The sequence below is a fragment of the Callorhinchus milii genome, unplaced genomic scaffold, assembly GCF_018977255.1.
Source record: "Callorhinchus milii isolate IMCB2004 unplaced genomic scaffold, IMCB_Cmil_1.0 Scaffold1, whole genome shotgun sequence".
Classification (NCBI taxonomy): Eukaryota; Metazoa; Chordata; class Chondrichthyes; order Chimaeriformes; family Callorhinchidae; genus Callorhinchus; species Callorhinchus milii.
The window spans coordinates 32,770,694-32,798,569 of record NW_024704742.1 but is presented as its reverse complement, the minus strand read 5'-3'; the positions used below and the strand labels follow the sequence as shown (position 1 = coordinate 32,798,569).

The 27,876-nt window shown below is 41.7% G+C and overlaps 1 protein-coding gene across 1 annotated transcript; it reads left to right on the top strand.

Annotated features, from left to right (window-relative positions):
• Position 1: 1 nt before the first annotated feature.
• LOC121850033 (microsomal triglyceride transfer protein large subunit-like) lies at positions 2-27,549 on the top strand. The gene is made up of 18 exons (XM_042339889.1): positions 2-172; positions 4,338-4,528; positions 5,762-5,905; positions 9,798-9,905; positions 10,785-10,901; positions 13,798-13,937; positions 14,745-14,895; positions 16,422-16,579; positions 18,166-18,334; positions 19,255-19,362; positions 20,136-20,348; positions 21,776-21,987; positions 23,261-23,358; positions 23,829-23,950; positions 24,750-24,977; positions 25,506-25,630; positions 26,333-26,503; positions 27,248-27,549. Exons 1-18 carry the CDS (start codon positions 112-114, stop codon positions 27,417-27,419), a joined length of 2,688 nt encoding a protein of 895 aa, XP_042195823.1. The 5' UTR covers positions 2-111; the 3' UTR covers positions 27,420-27,549.
• The last annotated feature ends 327 nt before the right edge of the window (positions 27,550-27,876 follow it).

Genomic DNA, 27,876 nt, shown 5'->3' with positions numbered 1-27,876 from the left:
TACCTTGTCAGAGCGAGTGTACCCATCTCTCTCTGTCTCTCTTTTTTGTTCTGCTGACCTGAGCCTGCCATACAATTTCATTCATTGGGGTAGAGCTCTCTACTTTGGACAATGACCAAAATTTGGGCGCTGTTGATCTTAATAGTTACTTCATCATCAGCTTCTATCAAAAGTAAGTATTTATTGGATGCATCTCTATGACCATGTCTCAGCTCTTGTTTTGGGTGCAGTTTAAAGGAGGGAACGATTGCAGCTTGCCTTTTATCTATAATTATTTAAGAGAAAAGTAGCACAACACTGATTCATTCCTGTATTACTTTATTTGCTTAACCCCATTTGTTTTCCCAGTCCTCCTGTACATGACATTTCACTGTCTATTTGTTTCCTGTCAAATGTATGAGAGCCGAGAAGAGAGGCAAGAATTTGGTGATGGGGGCGAGAGAGACAAAATGACCTATGAATAGTCCTAACCATAGACTGATCTAAGTGTAAATATGGTATTTTCTCATTCTTTTATTCCTCTTTCATTCACTCTATTTTAAGACTGTCAATTTAACTGCACTGGAGCTTAAACTGAAGAAGAGAACGTTGATAATACTGAAATAACTTTTTTTTAGGTCTGTGTGTGTATGTGTGGGGGGTGGGGGTTGTATGGGTGGGGGGATGTTGTGTGGGGGGACGGTGTGGTGGGAGGGGGAAGAGACAATGATTTGTGTGGGACGTCGTGAACTGTAACGAAGGAGGGGGATAGTAATTACAGCATTCTGTATCCACAGAATAATCTATTCAAACCGAAACTGAATATAGTAAATTGTTTTATTGTATCCCTTTCCACTGTATTTTGTATACTTTCGTGAACCCTCATTCTAAATAATGCTGTTGTTCTCAGTATTGCTAGTTTGAGTCTATCCTATAAGATATTCAAATCAAGTATATGATTACAGTGATAGTTTTGGGAGATGTTGGAGGATATTTTATTGCAAAATATGAAATGGATTTAAATCTGTCTGAAAGCAATCAAGAAGGTTCAAAATCATCTAAAAGTACTGCTGTGGCTCCAACCAAGGCCACTTGAATGTAAAGATTGTTTCTCTTTGCCTATTTGATTTGAATGGGGTCTTTATTACAGTGGTGATTTGGGTGCTGTATTCATTATAAGATCAATTTGGGGCAGCAAGATCACTGGTTTGCGGATTTTGTAAAATATGTGAATGATTTTTTAGTTTGAAAGCCTATCTTGCGTACGGTGAGACCTGAATTATTGATTCTAACAGCCAATAATTTGAATGACTATTATGGTGGTAGCTGGTAAACCCTCAACATTGCACTGGTGCATCAATATGTGCCCGGAGGTTTAAAAGTCATAAAACCTTCATGAAGGTGTGACCTATGTACCAACCTCCAAGCGGAGTAATTAGATTATGTTTTAATAGTTAGATGATGAATGGGGGTGAATTGTTTCATTGTATTCATTGAGTCTTTTAATACAATCACATGCAAAGAAATGCATAGATATATGAGATGACTTCTTGCTCATGTGTTCCACAAAGGACAACATCACTAAGTTGCTGACCAAGGCATCTACTAGTGCTACAGAAGAGTATGTACAGAGAAAGGAATGCAACGTGTCCTTCCCAATTGTACAATTGGCCAAAAGGCCATTCCACTTAATTGCATGCAGCAGATTCATCTGCTCGATTCCCTAACTTATCTTTTCCAATTGATAATGTCGAGTAGATTTCCATAGAATGATACAGTATAGAAACAGGCCATTAGGCCCAATTAGTCTGTGCTGGTAAAATGCTCTGAGGTCCAGGTATATGTTCTGTATCATATTCCTGTTCCCTTTTCCTCCCCTCTGGTCCCCACGTGCCATGCACTGTTCTTCGGTTGCCCGGGAACTTCGTCCCAGATCTCTACAAATGTCTCTCTGCAAAAGGCCACTTGTACGTTCTTGAGGCAGGTTATCTGATGTTGGGCTTCTGCTGAATCTGCTGCAATTTAAAGGTCAAATTGAGCATAACTAGATGTGTAATTAAAATATTTAAAAAANTAGTTTTTAACAATAATCTATTTCATATAGCACCTTATCACATTGTTGAGATATCTCAAAGCACTTCACACAATATATTGTAACGTATATTTTGTGGTCGAAAATATGTTTATGAACTAACACATCCTACACAAATCATTCTTTTCTCCAAAAAAGTGGCGGCTCTTAGCAGTATCATTGTTGTCTTCTTTAGTTTAAGCTTCAACCAGTAAGGGAAGGTAAGCACCGTTTCACCTTTAGGCTGCTACATGAAATGGAAGAATGTTGTTAATGCGAATAGCTGCTGTTATCTTGGCTCTCTCTGCATGAAATCAATACTTTAGGATGCACTAAAAAAGTATCTGTGTTGAGAATGATCCCCAATGTTAGAGGAATGAGCTATGGGATTGAAAGTAGTTTCTTGTATTCAAAATGGAATTGAAAAACTATAACCATTAGAGCAAGAGGACATATGGTTAGAGTTGTAAAGGGCAATTTCAAGACAGACACTAGGACTTTTTTCTTTACAGAGGGTAATCAATGACTGGAACAGGTTACCAGGAAGGATGGTTGAGGCTAGGACACTGAACTTATTTAAAAAGCAACTTGATGCTGTGATGGCAGTACAATAGGGTGGGTGTTCAGAAAGAAAGAGATTGGAACAGCCAAAAGAATTTCTTTATCCAAACCAATCTTGTGATCGTTTGAGAACAAGAAGACACAGGTTTGGACTTTCAAAGGGCAATTCCAAGACAGACAGCAGGAAGTTTTTCTTTACCCAAAGGATAATCAATGAGTGGAACCAGTTACCAGGATGGGTGGTTGAAGCTAAGACGTTTAAAAAACAACTTGATCCTTTACGGGAAGACAAGAGGGTGGGTATTGTGGAAGGATGAAATCAAATGGGCTGAAATACTCTCTTCATCCGAATCTTTCTTGTGATCTTGTGAACAGTCATCATCTTAGTCAATTGGTGTGATGCTGATTGGGAGAAATGGGAGGAATCATACACGGGCCCCATTATAAGCTGTCTTGCGAGAGAGAGAGACTGCTTTTAATACAGGATTCCTGAGAACTCACAGTTACCAGAAATGTGGTACAACTTGTGGTTTCTAATGCCGATTTACTGGCTTCCTGGGTAGACTTGCTGCTCTCATGAGCATCTCTAGTGCTGTGTGCATTGCTTGAAAGTCAAGCAGAGGTGACGTCAGCAGTCACCAGATGACCAGCCCCATTATAATGCCAGTGTAAATCTTACGGAGCCAAGACACTGCGTTATAACAGAATCACTCTGTACCATATCACAAGGTGCATCTATCTATTCAGTTATTCTAGCTGCTTATAAGTAGCTGGTATTCTTCTATAATGAGGTGGTCAATGATTTTATTGGCACATCTGGAGTTAATGGGTCAGTTCTGAATTTTCCTTACACCAATGTGTACATGAAACCATAAAATCTCATCTGCCACAAACAAAGTCTGAGAATCTGTCTACAAGCAGCCAGAGCTCACCTGGGGTAACAATTGTGAACCCTGAAGACTACAGTGAAATAAATGTTAAAATACAATAATGCAGAGAAAGGAATCTGAGTGAAACCCACTTTAATGAATTATTTTTGTCCCTCATTTTAATATCCATTTTCTCCACTGTTTTAATTCTTCTCATATGCTACTACCAGGCCGTGAAACTTCCACAGGTTTCCATATCAATTCTTCTCTGATAAGCTTCAGCCCCACTTTCCTGTATCAGCCTGGCTCAGTTAGTAACACTTCCATGTAACTATTCGAAAAAAGAAGAGTTTCTCCTGGTGTCCTGGCCAACATTCCCCCAAATTAAATTGATCATTAACTTCATTGTTGTGGGACATTGCTATGCACAACTTGGCGGCCTGTTCACTCACAGAACACACAATCACTGCATTTTATAATATATCCTGTGAAGCCTTTGGGACATCCTTTAACATGAAAGGAACTATACCAAATGTAAAGACTATTATTATTTAGGTTGTTTCCTTTTAATTCTCTGAATCTCCTACCATCGCTGGTGTTTTCTCTTTACTTCGCAAAGGGTAACTTGACATGTCTAGTGACCAATGTCAGAGTAGCTTAGCAAAGCAAATTTACCCTGGGCTTTCTGACAAGTCTAGATTATAGATATGAGTGTCTGAGTCTGGTACCGAATTGTTTCTGATAGCCTGTGTGTGTGTTCAACAAAGGCATGTTAACTCAGAAAGATGGTGCTTGTAAATCAGCCCATTTATAATTGTTATATCTATCTGATTCTTATCTGATTATTCTCTTCAAAGGAGCAAAACAGCCTGAACTGAGGTTCAACAATGAGAAGACATACAAGTACACTTATACAATGGAGGTGCTGCTGGACAGAGGGGGCAGAATTGTTGAAGAGAGCACAGGATATAGGATTATATCCAACGTGAACCTTGATATCCTATGGACAAACCCTAGCAATGATAAAGACCATCTTATTAGGGTTGCGGTAGGTCTTTTAATACTAACCATTTTAATTGTGTTTGGGGGGAAGGGAGGAGAACGATAGCTTATCTCAGATGATTTTCTGCATTTTGTTCTCTCTTCTTCCAATGTTTTGCGCTTCCTCACTCCTCACTGTCTTCCCTCAGTCATGAAGCTCCAATTAACAAGCGTTTCTCAAATAGCTACATGGGTTATCCATTACGAAGCTCGCTTGAGCAATGTGGAAAGAACACCCACCACAGCCAAATGGTTTCCTTGCTTTGAGAGATAACAAGGCTGAAACCTGTGGTATTACCCAGAGCCAAATCCTTTTAATGTTGTGATGGGACAGTAGCTCTCAGATGAGCAGAGTGGGGTAGGTTCAATTGGTTTCAAATTGACACCTGGAATGTCCATTCCCCTTCCCAAGCTCAAGCTTACACTTACACACAGCAAGTCAAGGCACTCCAGAAGGATGCTTTAACACCTGAATGGATATTAAACGCACTACAATATGTGGTATTTGATCCACTCACAACCATAAGGTTCTAGGTTTCACCCCAAGTTAGCTGATCTGAGCTGGGGTAGTGGTCAATGGTTTGGTGTTTTGCTCTGTTACCTTTGCTTTACACTTTGCTAGCTTTCAAAAACCGCAGCTACTAATTTTGCAACTATCACAAATTGAGCAGCTTTAAATATTTGCAAATAGAAAACGCAAAAACTCTTCAAGTCCATTTTGCGATTAATGCAAATTAGACCCACAGCTATTTCACTTTACTCTTTAATATTATAAACATTTGCATGGAAATTTGAAACTCATGCAAGTCATGGGAGCTCAAGCATTTGAGAGCTGGTCTGTTAAATACAATACAAATCCTGTTCACTTTTTATTTATTGATTGTGTTTGTTTGAATGGATATTGTTTCTGCACAATTCCATAGAAACCACTGGCATCTTAATGTCAGTCCAAAAAAAGTATCCAAGCTAGGATTCCAATTTATAAAGAAAATTGATGGGGTCTATCATGCTGATCACTAAAAATAGCAGTCTATTTGTTATACCTTTACATTGGGAGTGTTATTTTAGAACTCAGGATATTGATGGACACGTGTTTCTATTTCCTCAATCTCGGAGTACAGTGAAGCCTTAACCCAACGATGTCGTAAAACAATTACTTCAAGGTAATTGTTTTTGTCGGAAGTTATTGCAGTGATTTTTATGTAACTTTATATATATAACGTTATATGTCATTTTCCAGATATCCGATGTCAAATTTGAAACTGTGGCCAATCGTTCTGATGATGAAAACATCTTTAAAGATACATCTGGTGAGGGGATCTTGGGCAAGAATTACCTGTCAACCTTGCAGAGTCCAGTACTTATCCACTGGATCAATGGGAAGGTAAGACAGTCTCCTGCCATGTCAAGATGTTGCAAAGTGTTATGTGGTGGTTTTGACACCAAATACTTTTACAGAATCTTTGATAACAACAACAACAATTTGGATTTATATAGCGCCCTCCATGCCAGATGGCGTCTCAGAGTGCTTCACAGTAAAGAATCCCGGGGCCGAGCCAAGGGGAGGGGGAGGAAGGTGACCAAATGGCGCGGTCGAAAAGAAAGGTCTGCAGAAGATAGATATATACATATAAAGATTGATAGATTATAAAATGCAGCTCTTTCTAAAGGGATTCTTAATGACGATACCAAATCACAAACGGAAATAGCTTCTGATGACCTAGAGAATGTCGCAACAAACCATTAGGAAACCATATTAATAATAATTCTTGCACTTGACATAATGCCTTTCATGTCATCATGAAGTCTCAAAGCTCTTCACAGGATATACTGTAAAATGTATTGACTGTGTATTTTGTGAGTGAAGTGCACAACCAGTTGTGCACAGCAGTGTCTCACAAACAGCCATGGAGTGAATGATCCATTTTATTTGGGAGATTGTTGGCCACGAGAAACTCTCATCTCTTTTTGAATAGTACCATCGGATCTTTAACGTCCACCTGAACAGGGACCTCGGTTTAACGTCTCATCCGAAGGGTGGCACCTCTGACAATGCAACACACCCCCACCACTGCATTGGAGTGTCAAGGCTACAAGTGTTGCATTGAGTGAATTGTTTTGAAATTGAGTTTCCACAGGCCGGCATGACATACTTCTGGTCACCAGAGAGAATCACCATTTGCAACTTGGGTTTTTATCAAGGAATCCAATTAGAAATTGCCATGTTTTAATCCCCAAGTATGTGTTTATAAAGATATAGATCCTAATATTTGCTTGGTCCATCTCAAGGCCTTCCTTGTAAATTGGATATATGTAAATGCATATTGTATTGTGCCTTCCTTGTAAATTGGATATATGTAAATGTGTATTGTATTGTGTCTTGTATTGTAAAGAGTATAAAGCTGTATTTTCAGGAAGGGAAAAGCTCAGCCAGGTTTCCACCATCTGATCACTGTCCTTGTCCTTACCTGGGCATATGTAGTCACTGGGTGAGGCAACATCGGGCTCATTTATGGTGTGATTAAGCAGCCGTGCTGATGCTCACTGTCTCGATAACACATAAAAATAGTGGATCGTGTGAGTTCGTGGAGGGCTGTTGGTATCTGCAGAACTGAAGCCCCTTTAGTAAACTATTCTGATTGCCTAGCTGTAAATATTTTAAATTTCAGTTCTCCAGTTTAATTTGAAACAGTATGCTGAGACTGCCTATGCAATTTAATATTTTATACATCTGAATGATGAGCTCTCTTCTTCCCAGATTGTAAAGTTTAACCTTAACCTCCTCTAAAGTCTTCTCCCTCAACCTACCCTCGCCTGACTCACTGGCTCCCCATCCTTCAGAGGATCGAATTCAAGATCCTCGTCCTCACTTTCAAGGCCACCCATGGCCTTGCCCCCTCCTACCTCTCTGACCTGCTGACACCCTACCAACCTGCCCGCTCCCTCTGTTCAGCAGGCCTGCTCCGTGTCTCCCGCCCGACCCACCCCACCATCGGTGGCCGGATTTCAGCACTCTATAAATGTAATTTTGTTGTTGTTCTCTTTACGCTTAATATAAGTATTGTTACTTTTCCCTACAACCACTCCAATGCTAGTATTTACTCTATGTGATCACCAGAATCCCAAATCAGATCAGACTCATTGTTCCCCTATACCTCACTCACATTAATGTGTCAGCAGCTATTGCAACGATGTGTAAAAAATACTAGTTCAGAAGTAAACTTGTTTACTATTGCTCAGTTACCCGATACTCTGTAACCCGTGCGTATGATTTAAATAATCTGATTGAACAGTTAGAGGTCAAGAACAAGCCAATGGAAATGTGACACATGTAGTTTAGGTAACTTCATTGCTGTAGATAACACAGAGTTTGGTAGATTGCTGCTCAAGAATGCAATAATGCGAGTGGTGCATAGAGTTCAGGGTTCAGTTGTTAAACGTTAAGGGCGAGAAGATCTGAATTATGTTTTACTACCTTTCACATATTCCCAAAAGGAGATATCAGCACATTTAGCAGTGCCTCTTAACTACCCATTATTAGTGTACTTCAAGCTGCTTGTTGGACTCAGCATTTGAACAGTAATTTTGTGAAGAGCTCCTCCTCTCCCCTTTGACCATGTGAAAGGATCATGCATCTTACTCACAGGACGAAATGCATGAAACCACTGAATCCTTCTGAAGAGATAGCCAGTAACCCAGGGACTTCAACTGTAAATATAAATGTTGGGCTGAGTTCAGTGCCTCCTCCAAGTCACTTTTGGTAGATTTGGAGAAAGGAACACATTTTTTGAGAATGAACCCAAAATGTTTAACTTGTTTCACGGTTATACATAAAATGTAGTATTGTTGCACCCATAGATGTCCCCGGCTAAAAAGCCACCCCAATTGTATGCTAATCAACACCTGCAAAATTCTGCATTATAACTGGAATATAATTGCACAGGTCTCTAAATGGCATTGAAGAATATTAAGTCACCATTGCCCTTTCTCTGATGGAGGGTCCACTTTATTCACCCCTATCAAGTGTCGCTATGCCTGACTGAATAATAAATGTTGACTGCACACATTCCTTTGCAGGGTGACAGGAAACGTTCTGTGTCTCAGCATGGTTTAAAGTTCAAAGTCAGTAAGAAATAGAAATACTGATAGGGCATAATAAATAAATCAAAGCTAAATGTGTGGGTTTATATTCACTTGGATATTTTGTCAGCTTATAATTAACGTATATCCTTGCACCTCTCGCAATGGCTCAGTGAGTTACTTGGTGAATAGATGAACCATACAGGTCAACTGGGAAGATCCCAAGTTTGATTTACTCTGTTTCTTCTGAATTAGGTACTGTAGAACTGCAGTCAGGGACACTACAAATATATGCCCACAAAATACACAGTCAATTCACTTTACAATATATTCTATGAAGCCCTTTGGGACATCTCAACAATGTGATAAGGCACTGTATCAGATGCAAGGAAGATTATTCTTAATATTACAAATGATCTGAGCACTTCTGAGTTAGGGAGCTGCAATTCATTTAGGGTCTCCACTCTTCATCACTGTCCAGTGACCCCTGTTGGGTGGGCATTCATATTGATTTTGATTGACAACCAGATTGGGCATCACCTCCACAGTCAAACAGTCTGTTGACGTCTGCTGCCAAAGCTGACATGTGAGAATTAAGAGTGCTCGTCACCATGCTCTGCCACTGTCAAGCACTCTGGCACTCTATCCTGTGTGAGGGGCACTATATAAATGGAAGTTGTTGTTTTTGAAATCTGACAGTAGCACAAAGAACAACAACAACAAAATTACATTTATAGAGTGTCTTTCATGATAGGAGGACATCCCAAGGTGCTGGACAGTCAGGGCTCAGGACCTGAGCATGGGGGAGGGGTGGGGTAGGGGTGAGGGAAGTCAGAGAGGTGGGAGGGCGACCAAAGGCACGATCGAAGAGGAGGGTCTTGAGACCGGCCTTGAAGGAGGCAAGGGAGGAAGCGAGGCGAAGAGACCGTGGGATGGAGTTCCAGAGTGTGGGGGCAGAGAGGCTGAAAGCCTGGCCACCGATGGTAGGGCTTGTCGGGCGGGAGACATGGAGCAGACCGGAGCCCGCTGAATGGAGGGAGCGGGCAGGTTGGTGGGGAGTCAGCAGGTCAGAGAGATAGGAGGGGCAAAGCCATGGATAGCCTTGAAAGTGAGGATGAGGATCTTGAATTCGATCCTTTGAGGGACGGAGAGTCAGTGGAGTCAGGCAAGGTTGTGACCTGTTATTCTTTCCTCAGGTGGAGTCTTTCTACACCTATTCGAATGAGCCTCTGGTGATTCAGAACATAAAGAGAGGCCTTGCCAGTCTCTTCCAACTGCAGGTCAAGTCTGGAAGCGTGAGAGAGGTAATAATGTCCTTAATAAAGATAAACAGGGAAATCACTGCAATAGACAGAAAAAATGCATGATATGCACAGTGGGTCGATCAGCATCTGAGAGGGAATAACGTCCACTTGAGTGACCTTCCATCAGAACACATCTGTTTTGATTTCATGTTGAGTTCTGTGCATTATCATGACTATTGTTATTCATCACACATAGTAATAATTATATTTGTAACAAGTGTTTGATTTCACTGAATGAAAAGGCGAAGGCAAGTCTGGGTCAACTCATTTTGTGTTGGCAAAACAACCTTTTTTTAGGCAGCAGGTTGTTAGAATGTGGAATGCACTGTGTGAAAGGGGGGTGGAAGAGATGCAGTGATAACTTTGAAAAGGGAATTGGACATATACTTGAAAAGGAAAAAACTTTGCAAGGCTACGGGGAATGATCGGGGGAGTGGAACTAATGGATAACTCTTTCAAAGAGCCAGCACAAGCATGATGGGCCTCATTCTGTACTGTAAGATTCTATGATTTAAATACAGCAGGAGAACAGTGATCCTAGTGACTGCAGGAGAAATAGGCCACTGACCCATGCACCACAGAGTTACTCGGCTAATTCCTTATTGCAAAGTGCAACCTGTACCTTTGAGAACCAAGTAATACTCAACTGATTGAGTCTAAAGGATATGAGATTTCTCAGTCTTAGACTTAAGACCATTGTCTTAAAATTTAAAATTGTGCAGAATTTCGTAAAATTCTTAAATTCAATCTTAGTTTTCAAACCGAGTTTTCCTTAGTTCTTTGTAAAGAATTCCCCATTCTCCTTTCTAACTTGAAAGTTTCTCTCACGCTCTCTGTCTCATCTTCTCTTATATGCTATTTTTCTCCCCCGATCTCCAGGTCGATGTCTCTGGTGAGTGCAAAGTTAACTACAAGGCCCAAGAAAACCACGTGACTAAAGAGAAATTGCTGAACAGCTGCAAAGTGGCAAAGAAAGGCTTTGTCAACCACAATAAGGTCAGTGCAGTGGAGGCTTTATTCTAATATGCAGTAAGGAAACCAGTTCTTTCATGATTAAAAGGCACTCAGTATTTCAATAAATGAATAATATTATGCATGGAGTCCTGTAGCTTAGTGGTGAGAGCATTTGCCTCTCAAGTGAGAGGATCTGCGTTCGATTCCTGGCCAGGGCAAAGTGTTGGGCAAGTTTCCTTACTCCATACGCCTCTGTTTACCTGGCAGTAAGTAGGTGCCCGGTTGTTAGTCGATTGACAGATCGCTTTTCCGGGGATAGTAATTCCTTCAAATTTTTTTAAAAATTAATAATAATTTGGTCTCTCAATCCACGACTGTTTGTAGGACACTGCTGTGCACAATTGGCTGCTACATTTTGCCCACAAAATATAGTCAGTTCACTTTACAGTATATTCTGTGAAGCGCTTTGAGACGTCTCGAAGATGTGATAAGGCACTATATCAAATACAAGAATTATTATTAGGTGTCAATATGAAAATACTTCACGGGAAAAAGAATTCTGTCGCTTGCTCTAATAATGGGACAAACCACTTCAAGCAGCTTGTGTAAGAGCAGAGCAGCTGTCCTGCACATCAGTCACTTGGAGTATGTGGTTGGTGAAGCAGTTTCAGAAGATGCCTCAGCTTCAGTTAACACTTTGAGGGCTGCCCCCGAAATCAAAACAAAATAGGTGAAGAATTTCATGGCTGCTTTTCAAATTTGGTATCGATATATTGGTTTTGTGAGTTCTGGAATAGTCTCCATTACTGCCAATGTGTTCCTCAATGGGACCATCCAAGTATCCCTCCTCTGCCCCCTGCTGGCGGCCACAGTCAACCTGTCTCCCTCTTCTGGCACCATCCCTCTCCCCCTCATAAATGCTGATATCACCCGTCCCTCTAAAAAAAACATCCTTCATCCCTTGCCAACTATAGGCCCACCCCCAACTTGCCCTGCCTTTCTGAAGTTGTGGATTGCACTGTTGGTACCCAACTTCACTCACTCTTTTCTAACTCCCTGCTCAAATCCCTCCAGTCCGGTTTCCATCCTGCTACCAGCACTGAGACAGCCCTCGTCAAACTTACAAATGATGTTCTCTCTCTGCGACTAAGGCTTCTTCTGCCTCCTTGTCCTCCTGGGCTCCTCTGCTGCCATCAACATAGTCGGCATCAACACATGTCAAACTCCTCCACTGCCTCTCCTCCCTCATTCCTCTCAATGGACTGGACTCTCCTGGATCAAGACCTACTTGACCCACCACAATCATTTTTTCTCCTCCAACAGTTTCTTCTGCAGTCATCTACAGTGTACCCCAATCCGCTATGTTCAGCCCCCTCCTTTTTCTTATTTACGTGCTCTCTCTCGGGGATGATATCTTCAGATACATGGTCAACTTCCACATGAAAGCAGTTGACACCCAAATCTACTTTACTCCTCTATTCATGACCCCAGGTCCACCAATGTTCTGTCCACCTGCTTGTTACACATCAAGGCCTAGATGAGTACCAAGCTATCATCACTTCTCAACTCAATTTGTCCAATGCACTCCTTACCGGTCACCCCAGCTCCACCATTCATAATAATAATAATAATCCTTGCATTTGATATAGCGTTTTCCACTTCTTCTAGATGTCTCAAAGTGCTTCACAGAATATACTGTGAAGTGAATTGACCGTATATTTGTGGGTGAAACGCAGCAGCCAATTGCGCACAGCAGTGTCCCACAAACAGTCGTGGATTGAAAATGACCAATTTATCATTGTTTTGTTTTGGAGGGATTATTATCAGGAATGTGGAGTAAGGAAACTTGCCCAACGTTTCGCCCTGCCTGGAATTGAACCCAGGTATCTCGCTTGCAAGGCGAGTGCTCTAACCACTGAGCTACAGGACTCAAAAAGTACAACTGATTAAAAACTCAGTTGCCTGGAACCTTACCCATACCAACATCCACATCTCCATCACTCCAGTCCTTGGCAGGCTCCACTGGCTCTCCGTCGCAGAATGGAGTGATTTCAAATTGCTCACGAATCAGTACCTCTCCAATGTGCTCACACCCCACTCCTCTACCCTTTGCTTGTTCAACTTGGGCCTGCATGTCCGCCAACCTCTCCATTCCACAAATGACAAACGTGCCTTCAGACAATACGCCCAAACCTATGCAACTCCCTGCCTCGACCCCCTTCCCCTTGCCCCCTCTGTATCTGTCTTCAGATTTCCTTTTTCTTCTTTGACCATACTTACGGTCACTTGTAAAGGTGGGGTTGGGAAGAGAGGGAAGTACAGCTGAAAAGACGGATCTTATGGCAGGCCTTGGTTGTGTGTGGAGTGGGGGGAAGAAGAAGACGAGGTGAAGGAGGGGTCAGAACACTTAAAGCTCATCACCAAATCAGATACATTAATGGGCCAGAGCAGAAGAAACTTTACTCTGCATTTTACGTAACCTGGGAGTACATCGACAATTGGTAGCCAAAATGGAAAAGAAACCTAATTGACTGTTTTAGGTTGATTAAGGGCCAAACATATTCATTGGGAGGGGTGGGCAAGGAGAGGAAATTACATGGGGTAATTCCAACAGAGAAGATTGCAAGCCCGAGGCACCAGCCATTCTGCTTCATTGACACTTATTGGTGTTGACATGTTCCCAACCCTGTGAGCCAAGGTCTGAATGGGTCCTCACGGTTTGGTTACCATTTGTCCTATGATGTGGGGGCCATCACAAGGGATGTGGAGGAAGGTACTGCCATCCCTGGTGACTGAGACCAGCTGTTGTTTTATAGTTTCACTATTAATGGCAGCTACAGAACAACAACAGCTCAGTATTTAAAATTAGAAGCACTGACAGTAATCTGAAGAGCTGCACTTGAGGTCAGAATGTTTGAAGTCTTTTCCTTTATTCCAGGTATTAGGAGTCAGCACAAATGCAACATCAGGTGGCATTTTTGTGCTGAAAGGGAACTTCATTCACACCATACTCTATGAGGAGCATCGCCTGATTTCACTCAATCTTCAACAAGAACTGGCAGTCAAAATCATTTCAAAGTAAGAACCGGGATTTTAATATTTGGGTAAGGGGAATTGAAACTTCCCATTAGGCACAAATCTTCCAAAAGCATGGTCGGAAGCCTGTTTGACCCCAGCTTTGGAATTTGCAACAAACTACAGAACTTCAAAACTGTAGAAATTAACAACAATTTTTACCCAGAGAGTTGTTACGGTCTGGAATGCACTACTTGAAAGGGTGGTGGAAGCAGATTCGATAATAGCTTTCAAAAAGGAATTGGATAGGTATTTAAAAAGGAAAAATTTGCAGGGTTATGGGGTAAACGTGGGTGAGTGGGACTAATTGGATAGCGCTTTCAAACAACCAGCACAGGCACAAAGGACCGAATGGCCTTGTTCTATGCTATGAGGTTCTATGATTCTCTGATTTAGATACCACAGGAGAACAGTGATCCTAGTGACTGCTGGAGAAATAAGCCACTGACCCATATTCCAGAGTTACTGGTATGTTTAGTGGGATGTTAAAGAATCACATAGTATAATCACACTCTCCTGATCGCACACTGTATCCCCTAATATTCTTCTTTTTCAATCACCTATCTAATTCCCTTTTAAAACTATTCAAGGACTTTAATGCCAGGGAGTGTGAAAGTGTCTTACAGCCACTAGGGAAATAATCACCCCCAATGGTGCCAAAGGTAAATTACTGAATTACACAGTATATGAAGACCCTGAGCATATTGAAGGATGGTCCTCGAATACTAATTTATCCTTACCTAGGAACTGCAGAACACCAGTAACTGGCCATTGCTGTATCTCCAGTAAAACAATGTTTTTTTTCTTCAGTCAAAAGTTGGTGTTTCAAGCGACAAAGGCTGGCCCAAAGCAAATCACTGGAAAAGAAGTTAGCGACATTGTTAAATCTGTGAATCCCAAGTTTGTGGCTGTGTCCCTGGTCTCCGAAAATGTCAAAGCAGATTGCCAAAGCTGTCCTTCGGTGAGTGATCAAGCTGGTTTAGACATACTCTTTTATTTATCCTTGGAAGGGAATAGTATTTTGTGCTTGTGACGATGGTGTGCTGGTGCTTGGAATATCTTTCCAGGCATTTTTACCTAAGGGTCAAACAGTATGTGGGGTAAAATATAACAATAATAGTCCTTGCATTTGATATAGCGTTTTATCACATCTTCAAAGCGCTTCACAGAAAATACTATAAAGTGAATTGATTGTATATACTGTGGGCAAAACACAGCTACCACTTGCGCACAACAGCATCCCACAAACAGTTGTGGGTTGATGGGTAAAATTCCACCTAGGTTTTAAGTCTTTGGCTGTTGTTAGTTCAAGCCCACGTTGGGATATAATCTAAGGTGACACTCCAATGCAGGGCTGTAATGCTGCAATGTTGCTGGTGCCATCCTTTAGATGAGCTGCTAACCTTGAGCAGCCTAGTTCATAAGTTCTATTTAAGACCTGCTAAAGTTTTTGAACACACAGAGGTTTTATGTCGAATCAGCACCCCAAAAAAGTTCTTAAATGCATGGAGGTTTTATGCTGAATTAGCGGCCCACAACTCAGCGCTCCCACAAATAGGCCCCCCTTCATGACTCGGCGACCCCATTTTACCTGAAAATCCCAAGCCCTTTCGGGGAGCCAGTCTGCCACTGATCATTTGGGTATCAGTCAGGGAAGAGAAACAATAATTAGTTCAATATTTCCTGTTCTTTAAAAACATTTGACTTCTGTTTTCCTTCTACCTAACCCTAACCCTAATTGGAAGTACAGCTATGTCATCTTCCAGTATCTCACCCAGGTGATAATTTTTTTACATATAACCTTTTACATTGTGAGCTGTCATGAATATTGACCACAGAGTTTATTCAGAAGCCAAGTCAGATTCTTTCCTCACTTGACATCCACACAAATGCGCCCTCTGGGAGGGGTTGGGGCGGGAAGGGAAAATTACTTTGCAGTAGTTAGTGGCAGCCTTGTCCTTAAGAAGTGTTTCTGAAAGCAACTAATTGCTCATAACCAGTGGTGGATGCCACTATCTATATGATTGTTGGTTCAGGCCAGTGACAAGCAGTTCATATTTCAGAGATGCTTAAGAAAAGTCTCCAATAGTGATTGACAATTTTATTTATTTTTTGTTGTGATTTGAAAACAGACAAATTCCACAGCACCAGAGGCTCTAAATCTGTAGCTCTACATCTCATTGATGTTGTTCTGTAATTTAAAGCAGACATAGGTTCTGTACTAATATGAATGGGTATTGTTAGACATCAGGTATTGTATCAATACCAATACCAATATGGATGTTGACTGCTTCCATTTAGGAGAGATTGTAACATGACTGAACTGTTACATGCAAAGATAACCAGCTGATAAATGAAAGCTAAAAGTATCACTTCCAGTTTGCATAGGTTGTAACCGAGGAAATGTGCTGTGCCACGATATTCTGATAGAGGACAATAATACCAAGGCAGCTGGTAGGTTAAACATGTTCTTCTTTCTTTTGGTAGCTTAAAGAACATTGGCAGAGTGTTCAAAAGGAGCTGGAGCCAGAGAAGCTCGTCAGAGCATCCGCTACTCGGAGCTTCTTGTCCCTGATTCAGACTTTGAGGAAAGCGAAAAAACAAGAGATACTGCAAGTCCTGCGAAGTGCAAAAAGCAGCTTACTGTGAGTCGCTGACAAGGCTATGCCTCTGCTTATGTTCTTCAGTTGCCAGTGACCATTAATGATGCTTTCTGATTCTTTACTCCCAAAATAGGACAAGTACTGTAAAAACACTCATGGACTATTCTGCAGTTTTTTTCTGATCTTCACCAGGCAGAAAATTGTTTTTTGGGCAGAAGCCTAACTTTTAATCCATTTTATCCAAAACGTTCATCCTATCATCAATAAACGACTGGAAAAGTTTCCCAAACATGAAAGTATTGGGAAAGTTTAGAAACTTGAGAGGTAAACTGATCGAGGTTTTCAAAGCAATAAAGGGATTCAATACAGTAGATACAGATAAACTATTTCCTCTGGTTGGGGAATCCAGAACAAGGGGACATAATCATAAAATTAGAGCCAAGCCATTCCTGTTTCTATGTTTCTATGAAAGGGCAGGTCGTTGGGTGACCCAGGGATTCCATTCGTGATTTGTGTCACTTAAGCTCTAAGAAGCAAGAGCAAAATACATTAGAATACATTAGAATATACAGCACAGAAACAGGCCATTCGGCCCAACTGGTCTATGCCAGTGTTTATGCTCCATATGAGCCTCCTCCTGCCCTTCCTCAACTAAGCCTTCAAGCATAACCTTCTATTCCTTTCTCCCTTGTGTACCTATCTAGCTTTCCCTTAAATACATCTATGCTATTTGCCTCAACAACTCCTTGTGGTAGCATGTTCCACATTCCCACTACTCTCTGTGTGAAGAAATTTATTCTAACTTATCTATTTGTGACTATTTTATGTTGATAGCCCCTGGTTTTGGTCTCCCCCATAAGTGGAAACAGCTTCCCTGTGTCTATCCTATCAAAACCTTTCATCATTTTAAAGACCTCTGTCAGGTTATCCTTTACCCTCCTGTTTTCAAGAGAAAAGAGTCCAAGTATGTTCAACCTTTCCTGATAGGTATAACCTCTCAGTTCTGGGATCATCCTTGTGAATCTCCTTTGCACCCTCTCCTGTGCCTCTACATCCCTTCTATAATGTGGGGACCAGAACTGCACACAGTATTCTAAGTGTGGTCTAACCACGGTTCTATGGAAGTTTACCATAATTTCCCTGCTTTTCATTCCTATGCCTCTAGAAATGAACCCCAATGCCTGGTTTGCCTTTTTATGACCTTATTAACCTGCGTTGCCACTTTTAGTGAATTGTGTATGTGTCCCCCTAGATCCCTTTGCTCCTCTACCCCATTTAGGTTTATATTTTCCAGGATGTATGTGACTTCCTTATTCCTTCTACCAAAACAACCAATGAAAAGGATTACAGGAGCCCTGTAATTCGTACAGAATTGCACATGGTTAGCACAATTTCTAAATTGGATCTCAGTGAGGGTCGGCAGCCTATTTAGCTTTGGAGCATCACACCTTAGTCTAAATTCCTCACCACTAGTATCCATATAAATGCATTTCTCGCAGTATCACTGGATTCAGGAGCAGAAATCCAGAAATCCTAGAATTTCTGAATTTCTTTTGGAATCTTTGATGTCAGTCTAAAGCTCTAAGATGAATTGCACTCATTCAGATGTGTCTGCCTTTTCTTCACAGCCCACAGTTGGTTGACGCTGTGACTTCTGCTCAGACTTCAGCTTCACTGAAGGCTATGCTGGAGTTCCTGGACTTTGGGAATGCGAGCACCGTCATCTTACAGGAACGCTTTCTGTATGCTTGTGGTTTTGCCTCTCACCCCAATGAAGAAATGCTTAAAGCATTAATGGTTAGTATTTGCAGCCTGGAACCAACATATTTTCAGATTGATATCTAACATAGATATGATTACAGATGACTTTAAGCTAGTTAGGAGGAACTGTGGAATCCAACAAGGCAGCCAAGGTCTTACATACAATTTGACAGGATTGCATCTGAACTCATCACTGGCAAATAGAAGTTCAATACAGATAAAAGCAAAGGGGTGCATACAGGATGCAAAAATATGAGGAGCAAGTTGAAAGAGATCTAGGGACGTTAGCTGACTAGCTGGTCATTGTGCCCAAACAGTGTGAGCCAGTAATAAGCAAGGCTACTGGGCTATACAGCTATATAAAATCCCCAGATGTTATGCTCAAATTGTGCAGGCCACACCCTGGAGTGATGCATATGGTATTGGTCACCTCAACCTAAGGGAGTTGCCAAGGTTCTTGAGGGAGCACATTGGAGAGCAGTTAGGCTGATCCCCAGTGTTACAGGGATGAGAAATGACTGGATAAGTTAGACTCCAGTAAAGAGTTCTCCCAGGGATCCTTAGGCAAGTTTCCTTACTCCACATGCCTCTGTTTATCTAGCAGTAAGTAGGAACCCGATTGTTAGTCAATCAGCAGATTGCTTTCCAGGGAAAATAATCTCTCCAAAAAAATAATAATAATAATTTGGTCACTTAATCCACAACTGTTTGTGGGACACTGCAATGCACAATTGGCTGCCGTGATTTGCCCACAAAAATAGACAGTCAATTCACTTTACAGTATATTTTGTGAAGCACTTTCAGACGTCTCAATGACGTGATAAAGCGCTATATCAAATGCAAGGACTATTTTTAATATTACATTCATAGCATTCCCTAACTCTCCTGTTAACGGAGTCTCTGTATGTAGCTAGTTTATTTTTTAACATTGGTAAGGTTTTTTTTGTGTCTAACAGGGTAAACTGAATGGAAAAATTGAGAGCAATGATATCCAGGAAACTGTTGTTATTATCATGGGAGCATTGATTAGAAAACTCTGCCAGAAGAAACTCTGTGAACTACCGGTGAGTGGAAATGACAGTAACTGTTGTGTGTGCCACACATCAATTACTTTTTTCTGAAAATATATATTTATTTATAAAGATAATATTTAGTACAACAGAAATCCAAAACAAACACAACATCTTTTGTTACAATTTTTCCCCTTTCTCCCGATACAAAAAACATGCTGCTGTTTACGGTACATTCCTTCACCACACATAGGTTGTGCACTTTTTTTTGGGACACTCCCTTTAACACAGTCGGGAGTTGCCCCTGTGTACACAACATCTATGCGCGTGCCCGCGCACACCCTGATAAGGCGTGCTTGCCGCTTTCGGAAGGTGCCCGATGTGCACTGTACGTACGTGGACATGTTTATCGTACATACATTTTCGGGACGCTCTTTGGTTAGATCTCAGGCGTCCTTCTGTACAACTATGTTTATTTCAGTCAGTTTTGGGTGCGCTCGTGGGCTTCCCGGTGGGTGCGCCCTGAGCGGGTTGGGACGGAGCAGCTCCTGCCGGGGTCAGACCCCATATGACCTTTGCCATGGTTGAGCCAAACTTCAGCTATGGCTATGGTTAATTATACTGTGGAACTGTAACCCACATTCTATTGCTAGGAGTGCTGCAGAGTGTAGCTCATGATGTGTAAATTACTTATATTTAGAAAGTCAGAAAAATCCAGTGTTTTATGAAACAGCGTTCAGGTTTCCTTTTGTAAATAATACGGTTTTCTGCATTTCAGTTTCTAAACCAAAATTGACTGTAAATAAATAAATTGTATTCCATTTCAGACAGTAATTGAGGCAAAGAAACTGATTCTCGAAGGTCTGGAAAACACAGAGAAGGAGTCTGAGATTATGATGTACATCCTTTCCTTGAAAAATGCCCTGCTCCCCGAAGCAATCCCACTGTTACTGAAGCAGGCAGAGTCTGGCTCCGGACCCATCAGCAACATTGCAGTCAACACCATTCAGAAATACGATAGCCAGCACATTACAGAAAAGGTGACTTTCTTCTTCGTTCCAACTCCTACTATTTTATAAAGTATAATCCTTGCATGTGGAGTCCTGTACCTCAGTGGTTAGAGCACTCGCCAAGCAGGCCGAAACTTTGTGCGAGTTTCCTAATTCCGCACGCCTCTGTTTACCTAGCAGTAAGTAGGAACCCGGTTGTTAGTCGAATGGCAGATCGCTTTTCCGGGGGTAATAATTCCTTCAAAAAAAAAATTGGTCACTCAATCCACAACTGTTTGTGGGACACTGCTGTGCGCAATTGGCTGCCGCGTTTCACCCATAAAATATACAGTCAATTCACTTTACAGTATATTCAGTGAAGCACTTTGAGACATCTCAAAGACGCAATAGGGCACTATATCAAATCCAAGGATTATTATTATTTGATTTAGTACCTTATCATGTTGTTTGAGAGTCTCAAAGCGCTTTGCAAGATTTTACTGTGAAATGTATTTGCTAAAGTAGAACCATAGAAATTTATCAACGTGTCTGTCCTGACTCTTTAGCAATCCTTTCGGTCATGTTTACTGGCTCTTTCCCCATAATAATAATAATAGTAATAATAATATGCATGTAATTTACTCCTTTTTTGGTATTTATAAATCTGAGTGGCATTCCACTGGTTGGTGAAGTTACCGACCTTCTGGAAATTGAATTAGAAGCACAGAATGGCATGCAAGATTGGTTACTTTACTATTGGGAGAGCCTTCAACTGCCTTGCTTCCTGGATCTCTTTCCCAAATCCCATGGAGGGAATTTGGGAGAGAGTTCCAGAGAGCAGGGCACATCAATTTACACACAATTCAACCCAGTGAGCAAATAGATCTTTTAATCACATTAGACTTCTTTAGGGCTGTGGAAGCCAGTGAGAAGAGGGATCAACAGGTTACATGTGAGCCCAGACACCCTTCCTCCCTCTCTGTTTTCAAGACCATTCTAAGAAAATCTACCCCTCTGACTGAACTTTCTTCAATCATCTCCTTCCTACCCCCTAGTCTCTCACCTTGCTCAGACTCCCATTCCACCTCTGCAAAGTGATAGAAGCAGATTTGACAGTAGCTTTCGAAAGGGAATTGGATAGGTAACTTGAAAAGCAAAAATTTGCAGGGCTATGGGCTAAGAGTTGGGTAAGAGTGCGGGAGTGGACTAGTTGGATAGCTCTTTCAAAAAGCTGGCAATGGACCAAATGGCATCCTGCTGTGCTGTAAGATTCTATGGTTCTAAGTACTTTCAGACATTTAACTGCAAAAGATGCTGTACAAATGTACGTTGTCGTTGATAACCTCTGGACCGTAGAACCTCTGACCTTTCCATTGTTACTAATGCAGAGCGTAGGCAACAAAAGAGATAGAAATTCCTTAAAGGAAACATAGCGTTGATTTACATACTTTCACAAAACTGATTCTTGCGCTGAACAGGTGAAAAAGGTGATGAACAGAATCTACCACCAGAACCTCCGAGTGTACGAGAAGACTGTGCGAACGTCTGCCGCCAATGTCATCTTTAACAACAAGCCCTCCTACATGGAAGTGAAGAACATTCTGCTCTCTCTCGGGGAGCTGCCTCCTGAGATGAATAAGTACCTCCTCTCCAAAGTACAGGATATCTTGCGGTTTGAGCTTCCTGCCAGGTAAACAACAGAGGATGTTTCTTTCAATAGAGTTTGTAGTACACTTGGCTTAAAATCTGTTGATACATTGAAGGATTTGTTCCTGCACGCTTGTAACTAAACATAGAGCAATTTTAAATTATAAATCACATTATATATGTTATGTTTAATGATACTTTTAAAACCATATTGAGTTTAGTTGAAGTGTGAAGGGATATATTTATTTAATTACTGAGAAGAGGAGAATAGCGTGTAAATGAGCTCAATGTATGAAGGCACACAGGGCAGAATATTGTATTGCCCATCATTTGGGGCAAAGTAGAGGAAGGTTTACTCTGTTGGCTGTGCCACACCTGATCTGAAAGAGCTTGATGCTACCTCTGGATGCCTGAACTGACAATGATCTATTTCTCAGTTTCAACAACCCTTGCCTTCAGCGCCACAATTTATCATTAGTAAAATGCTGATTGCATGCTGGTTTTGTGGCTGGAGTTATATCAAAGCCTTGCCCTACCTTCCAACAGTCTCAGATCCTTCATGTGATTAATGAAGTACAACTTTGAAGGGGGTTTCTATGTATAACTATAACACTGGACCAGCAGAGTCAGACAAATACTTCAACAGAGATGCTTTGTTTATGAACAATAATAATCAATGGTTTATTGTTACAGGGCAAAAGCTCAGTGCCATCCAGTGTCCCCAGCAAGGACTGACAACTTTAACTGTCTCTAACAGACCCTAGGGGTGTGTGGTTACCTGGGTTCGCGATTGCCTTTCCTCACTCCCTCACTCTATGTCTGACTCTCACTCACAGCTTCCACATTGCTCAAGTTCCTATAGTTCCTAAACAGAGTTCCTATAGTGAAAGCAAATTACAGATAGCAATATGCTGAATGGTAAAACTATGGGAAAGGATAAATATTCCTCATCTTTACTTTTTCATCTCTGGGATTGTGGGAGTATCTGTGACAATGCCTTGTCTCAAGGGTTGAGTGGCTGGAGTGAGGTTCATGGCTGGGCAGGTTTAACACTGTGGAAGGAGTGGGATTGATGTGTCAACTGTCTTTCTCTTCTGTCCTTAGACCACTCGCGTCACTCCATGGCTTAAAGAAGCCTGCTTTCTGCTGCATTTACCCCTTTGCAGGCTGGACGTTTAAAAACATGTCATTTTTTTTCCCCCTCAAAGTCTTTCACGATTTTCAGTTTAAAAGACCTCTTCGGAATTGTAGATTAGAAGAATAAATGCTGCAGAGAAGCTGGTTTTGATCTTGACCATCTATTTGAACTCTTGCAGTGAAATAATGCGGCAGGTGCTGAAGGAATCTGTCACCCACAACTATGACCGTTTCGCCAAGATCGGATCCTCGTCTGCCTACTCTGGACACATGAAACGTACGTCAGCTGGTGCACCTTGGGGTCTGCTATGGCATAGTGCATTAAACAAGCTGTCCTTTTGCACGTGGGATTCAATCCAGATTGATGGGATCTCATGTCTGCTGAGGTCAGCTGTGCACAGTCCCAGGGTTCAAAGGTCATCTGTGACTGGATGATTTAAGAGGCAATCTGCTGGACCGTGATGGCTACACAACCCTGAAGCTGAAAAAGTTTTTTTACAAAAAAGTTTTACTGCCAATTAAAAATTCCAACTTTTTTAATGGTGAAAATTGGTAACAACGTACTTTAAAGGCCCCTAACTATATTTTGCTCCTGGAGCCTTTGATGTTGAGATTCGGTAGCAAAAGCGGAACAAACGGTGGCTGTGACTATGTGGAGAATCATCGTATGACCAGTGCTCGGTACATCTCCACCCACAGTGGCTGTGGCTATGTGGAGAATCACTGATGGAGTCTCTATGTTTTCAGGGGGCATCGACTCAGCATCAACTTACAGCCTGGACATCTTGTATTCAGGCTCTGGCATCCTGAGAAAGAGCAACATGGATATATTTATATTGAGCCAGGAAAAGCAGATGCATGCAACTCAGGTATATAAAGGTGTTGTTTTTCTCTGAACAGAAGTTTACTCAATATTTTATCTGATAATCAAATAAGAAAAGGCCCACTGCTCCTTTAATACTACTGCTTCCACTGATGGCACAAAATGCAAGTCCCTTATTGGTTGCAAAACACCACGTGTCAGCCTGGCTTGGTTAGTTGTACTCTCACTTCTGAGTCAGAAGTTTGTGGGTTCAAGCCCCGTGTTGGGACTTTCATCTCACTTAGTCTCAAATGACACTCCAATGCGCTCCTGGGGTTGAGCTACATTGTTACAGGTACCTTCCTTCGGATGAGACGTTAAACCAAGGTCCCGTCTGCGTATACAGATGGATATTAAAGATCCCATGGCACCATTTGAAAAGAGAAGGGAGTTTCTCCTGGGGTCCTGGCCAACAATCCCCCAAATAAATTTTGTCATTCACTTTACAGCTGTTTGTGGGACATTGCTGCACACAAATTGGCTACTATGATTTGCCTATAAATTTCACATTCACTGCACATTAGAGTAAATCTTGTAAAGTGCTTTGAACACATTCTCTGCAAAGCGCTATATGAAATAATTTTTTTAAACGAATCCTTGCATTTGATATAGCGTCTTATCATGTCGTTCAGACATCTCAACGTGCTTCACAAAATATATTGCAAAGTGAATTGACTATATTTTGTGGGCAAAACACGACAGCCATTTGCGCACAGCAATGTCCTACACACAGTCATGGATTGAGTGACCACATTTTTAAAAAAAAGTTATTATTATTATTATAATGTCAGCATAACTTTTTGCAGGTTGTTATTGAGGCACAGGGCCTGGAGTCTTTAATAGCTGCGACACCTGATGAGGGTGAAGAGGAGCTGGAGTCCTTGGCTCGGATGTCTGCTGTGCTGTTTGACGTGCAGCTCAGGCCAGTCACCTTCTTCCATGGTTACAGTGATTTGATGGCGAAGATGTTCACAGCAACCGGAGAACCAATAAACGTTGTCAAAGGCCTTATTCTTCTGGTGGATCATTCGCAGGTGCCCATCCTGACCTCCCATTTAAAACCTTAGCTTTCAGATAACACAGAATGTAATTTCAAAAAATTGTAAAGAGGAGGTGTCCTTATGGTCACTTTAGCAGCTTTCTGACTCCTCTCTTGAACTCCATCCCTGAGACCCTGCACGTCGCCCCTACCTTCTTGAAAAGATCGCTTCAAGACCTACTTGATCGACTGCACTTTTGGTCAACCTTCCGCCTCCACACCACTATTCTCAGCTCTAGTTTGCTCCCACCCCACTCCTCCCCCCCCCCACCCCCACCACCCCCAACCCAGTCAGCTGTGCAAAGCGCTTTGAGACGTCTTCTTGAAAGGCGCTATATAAACATAAATTGCATTGTTTATCAGACTTGCCGGACTTGACAGTTTTTTGCCTGGCCCACAGAATGGAGTGGCAAACTCCATCTCAGAACGTAGATCAATCCCAGAACAATTGTGCAATATCCGTAGCTGAAGAATAGCTGGTGTAGCCTCAGAGGGAAATTATCTCTCCCTTTCTCTTCTTTAGGTTTTACGTTTAGCATCTGGCCTACTAGCAGATGTGGAATTTCAAGGAGGTTTAGCCATTGACATCTCAGGTGGAATGGATTTCAGCCTGTGGTACAGAGAGTCCAAAACCACTGTGGCAAACAGGTGAGAGGCTGCTTCCTTGTGGTAACAACTGTCATTGATAAAGTTTACACAGCTCTTTGTGTAAAGAGCGGGGTGCAAGGTGAGGGGGGGGCATGTTGAGGGGGGGCAGGGTGAGAGGTGGGGGGGCAGGGTGAGGCGGGGAGGTGTGAGAGGGGCAGGGTGAGGGGGGCAGGGTGAGGGGGGCAGGGTGAGAGGTGGGGGGGCAGGGTGAGGCGGGGAGGTGTGAGAGGGGCAGGGTGAGGGGGGCAGGGTGAGGGGGCAGGGTGAGGGCGGCAGGGTGAGGGGGACAGGGTGAGGGGGCAGTGGGAGTGGGGCAGGGTGAGGGGCACAGTGTGAGGGGCTCAGGGTGAGAGGGGAATGGAGTGAGCAGGGAGCAGGTTGACTAGGGGGCAAGGTAAGCGAGGGGACAGTGATAGTGGGGCCACAATCACACATGAACACTGTTTTTAAGCTTCACAATTTCTTTGCTCCTAACACAGATACTGTAAAATAGATACCATTGATAGAATAAAATACAAATTTACATGTATATAACACCTGTCACATCAGTCCTACAAACAACCATAAAGCAAATGACTGATTTTATTTGAAGAAATGTTGACCAGGATAGTGGATATGGTGAAAAAGATTCTTTATTCATCAGAGTGCAGGTACATTGTACAAACCTAAATGTTTCGCTTTTATTTGATATTTGTTTTGAAGAGGTGCGATGGTTGTAGTTGGTAACGTTATGGTGGATTCACTGTCTGTGAAGACGGGAATAGAGACCAGTGTGGAAACAGAGGCCCAGCTTGATTTCGTCTCAACTGTGAAATTTTCAGAATATCCATTTTTAGTCTGCATGCAGATGACCAAGGATCAGTTTCCATACAGGTAAGGAATAAGATCATCCAACATAATACTGTGTTGTAAGGCATTAAACAATACAATAGTTCTTTGATTCAGGCAACTATACAATTTAACTGTATCACCATCTTTAGTTCCTGTCTGGAAGAGCCCATTCCTGCCGTATCTCAGTCTGAATCTAATTTTCTGAAACATTACAACATTGTTAATAACACTATTTCACCACTTCAACTTAACTTTGAAGCCAGCCTAAACTGATTGGGATGACAGTCTCCTATGTCTGTGGCTCAGTGGTTAGAGCACTCATCTCGCAAGTGAGAGACCTGGGTTTGATTCCCGGTAGGGCGAAATATTGGGAAAGTTTCCTTACTCCACACGGAGTTTACCTAGCAGTAAGTATATTCTGTGAAGTGCTTCACTCAAAGATGTGAAAAGCACTATATCAAATGCAAGGATTATTATTGTATTACAGCATGTACGTTTTTGCAATGTGTCTTCTTTACTTAACTGGTTTAACTGTAGATTTTGATAGCACTGAAGAGATAACTGAAGCATCAGCTGTGACTAAGCAGTGTTCTCTGTTCACTATCTTTCAAGACAATTTCTAAAGCAGTAATTCAGAATTCACAAACACATTGTCAGCTTTACATTATAGAACAAGAAACTGTATCATTTGTGCTTTTGAAAGGTCAACAACCCTGTTAGCTGTACAACTGAGAAAGCACCATTTCTTGACCAGAACCAATTCTTAATGAGTTTTTGATTTTACAGACAATTTGTGACCAAATATGAAAGGCTATCATCAGGGAAAGCATATGTCTCTCGGAAAGGAAAGAAAATCCTGATTCCTGGATCAGAATTCCCTCTTCATCAAGAAAACTCTAACATGTGTAAAAGAGTGTTTGCAGGACAGTCAGAAACGGAAACATATGACTGGTTCTGAGATCAAGGCTTTCACTGATGACGGATACTGCAGGAAAACAAGAGTTAAAAAAAAAAGTTGTAAAAATGATCGAACAATCAAGAAAACTCACAAGCTTCTTGCTAATTAAAGGGGACGTGTATTTGAATTGCTACAGGATTCTGAATGTTAAATTGACATCTCTGTCTTTCTTACCCATCTCTCCATGCCCCACAATAGCTGGTCGAAGGCATCCTGGGGCAGCCTTTTCACCTGGAATCCCCTTTTCAGTGACATGTAAGATCATCTTGCCTTAAAAGTTAATATAATATAATAATCCTTGCATTTGATATAACGCCATATCATATCATCAAGGTGTCTCAAAGCACTTCACAAGATATACTGTAAAAAAACAATAATAATTTGGTCACTCAATCCACGACTGTTTGTGGGACACTGCTGTGTGCAATTGCCTGCTGCATTTCACCCACAAAAAATA

Excerpts from the sequence above, each read along its gene's own strand:
- LOC121850033 (XM_042339889.1), top strand. The coding sequence starts at position 112 with ATGACCAAAATTTGGGCGCTGTTGATCTTAATAGTTACTTCATCATCA. Across the intron at positions 19,363-20,135 it reads AGAAACTCTGTGAACTACCG|ACAGTAATTGAGGCAAAGAA; the intron begins GTGAGTGGAAAT and ends ATTCCATTTCAG. Across the intron at positions 21,988-23,260 it reads CGGTTTGAGCTTCCTGCCAG|TGAAATAATGCGGCAGGTGC; the intron begins GTAAACAACAGA and ends GAACTCTTGCAG.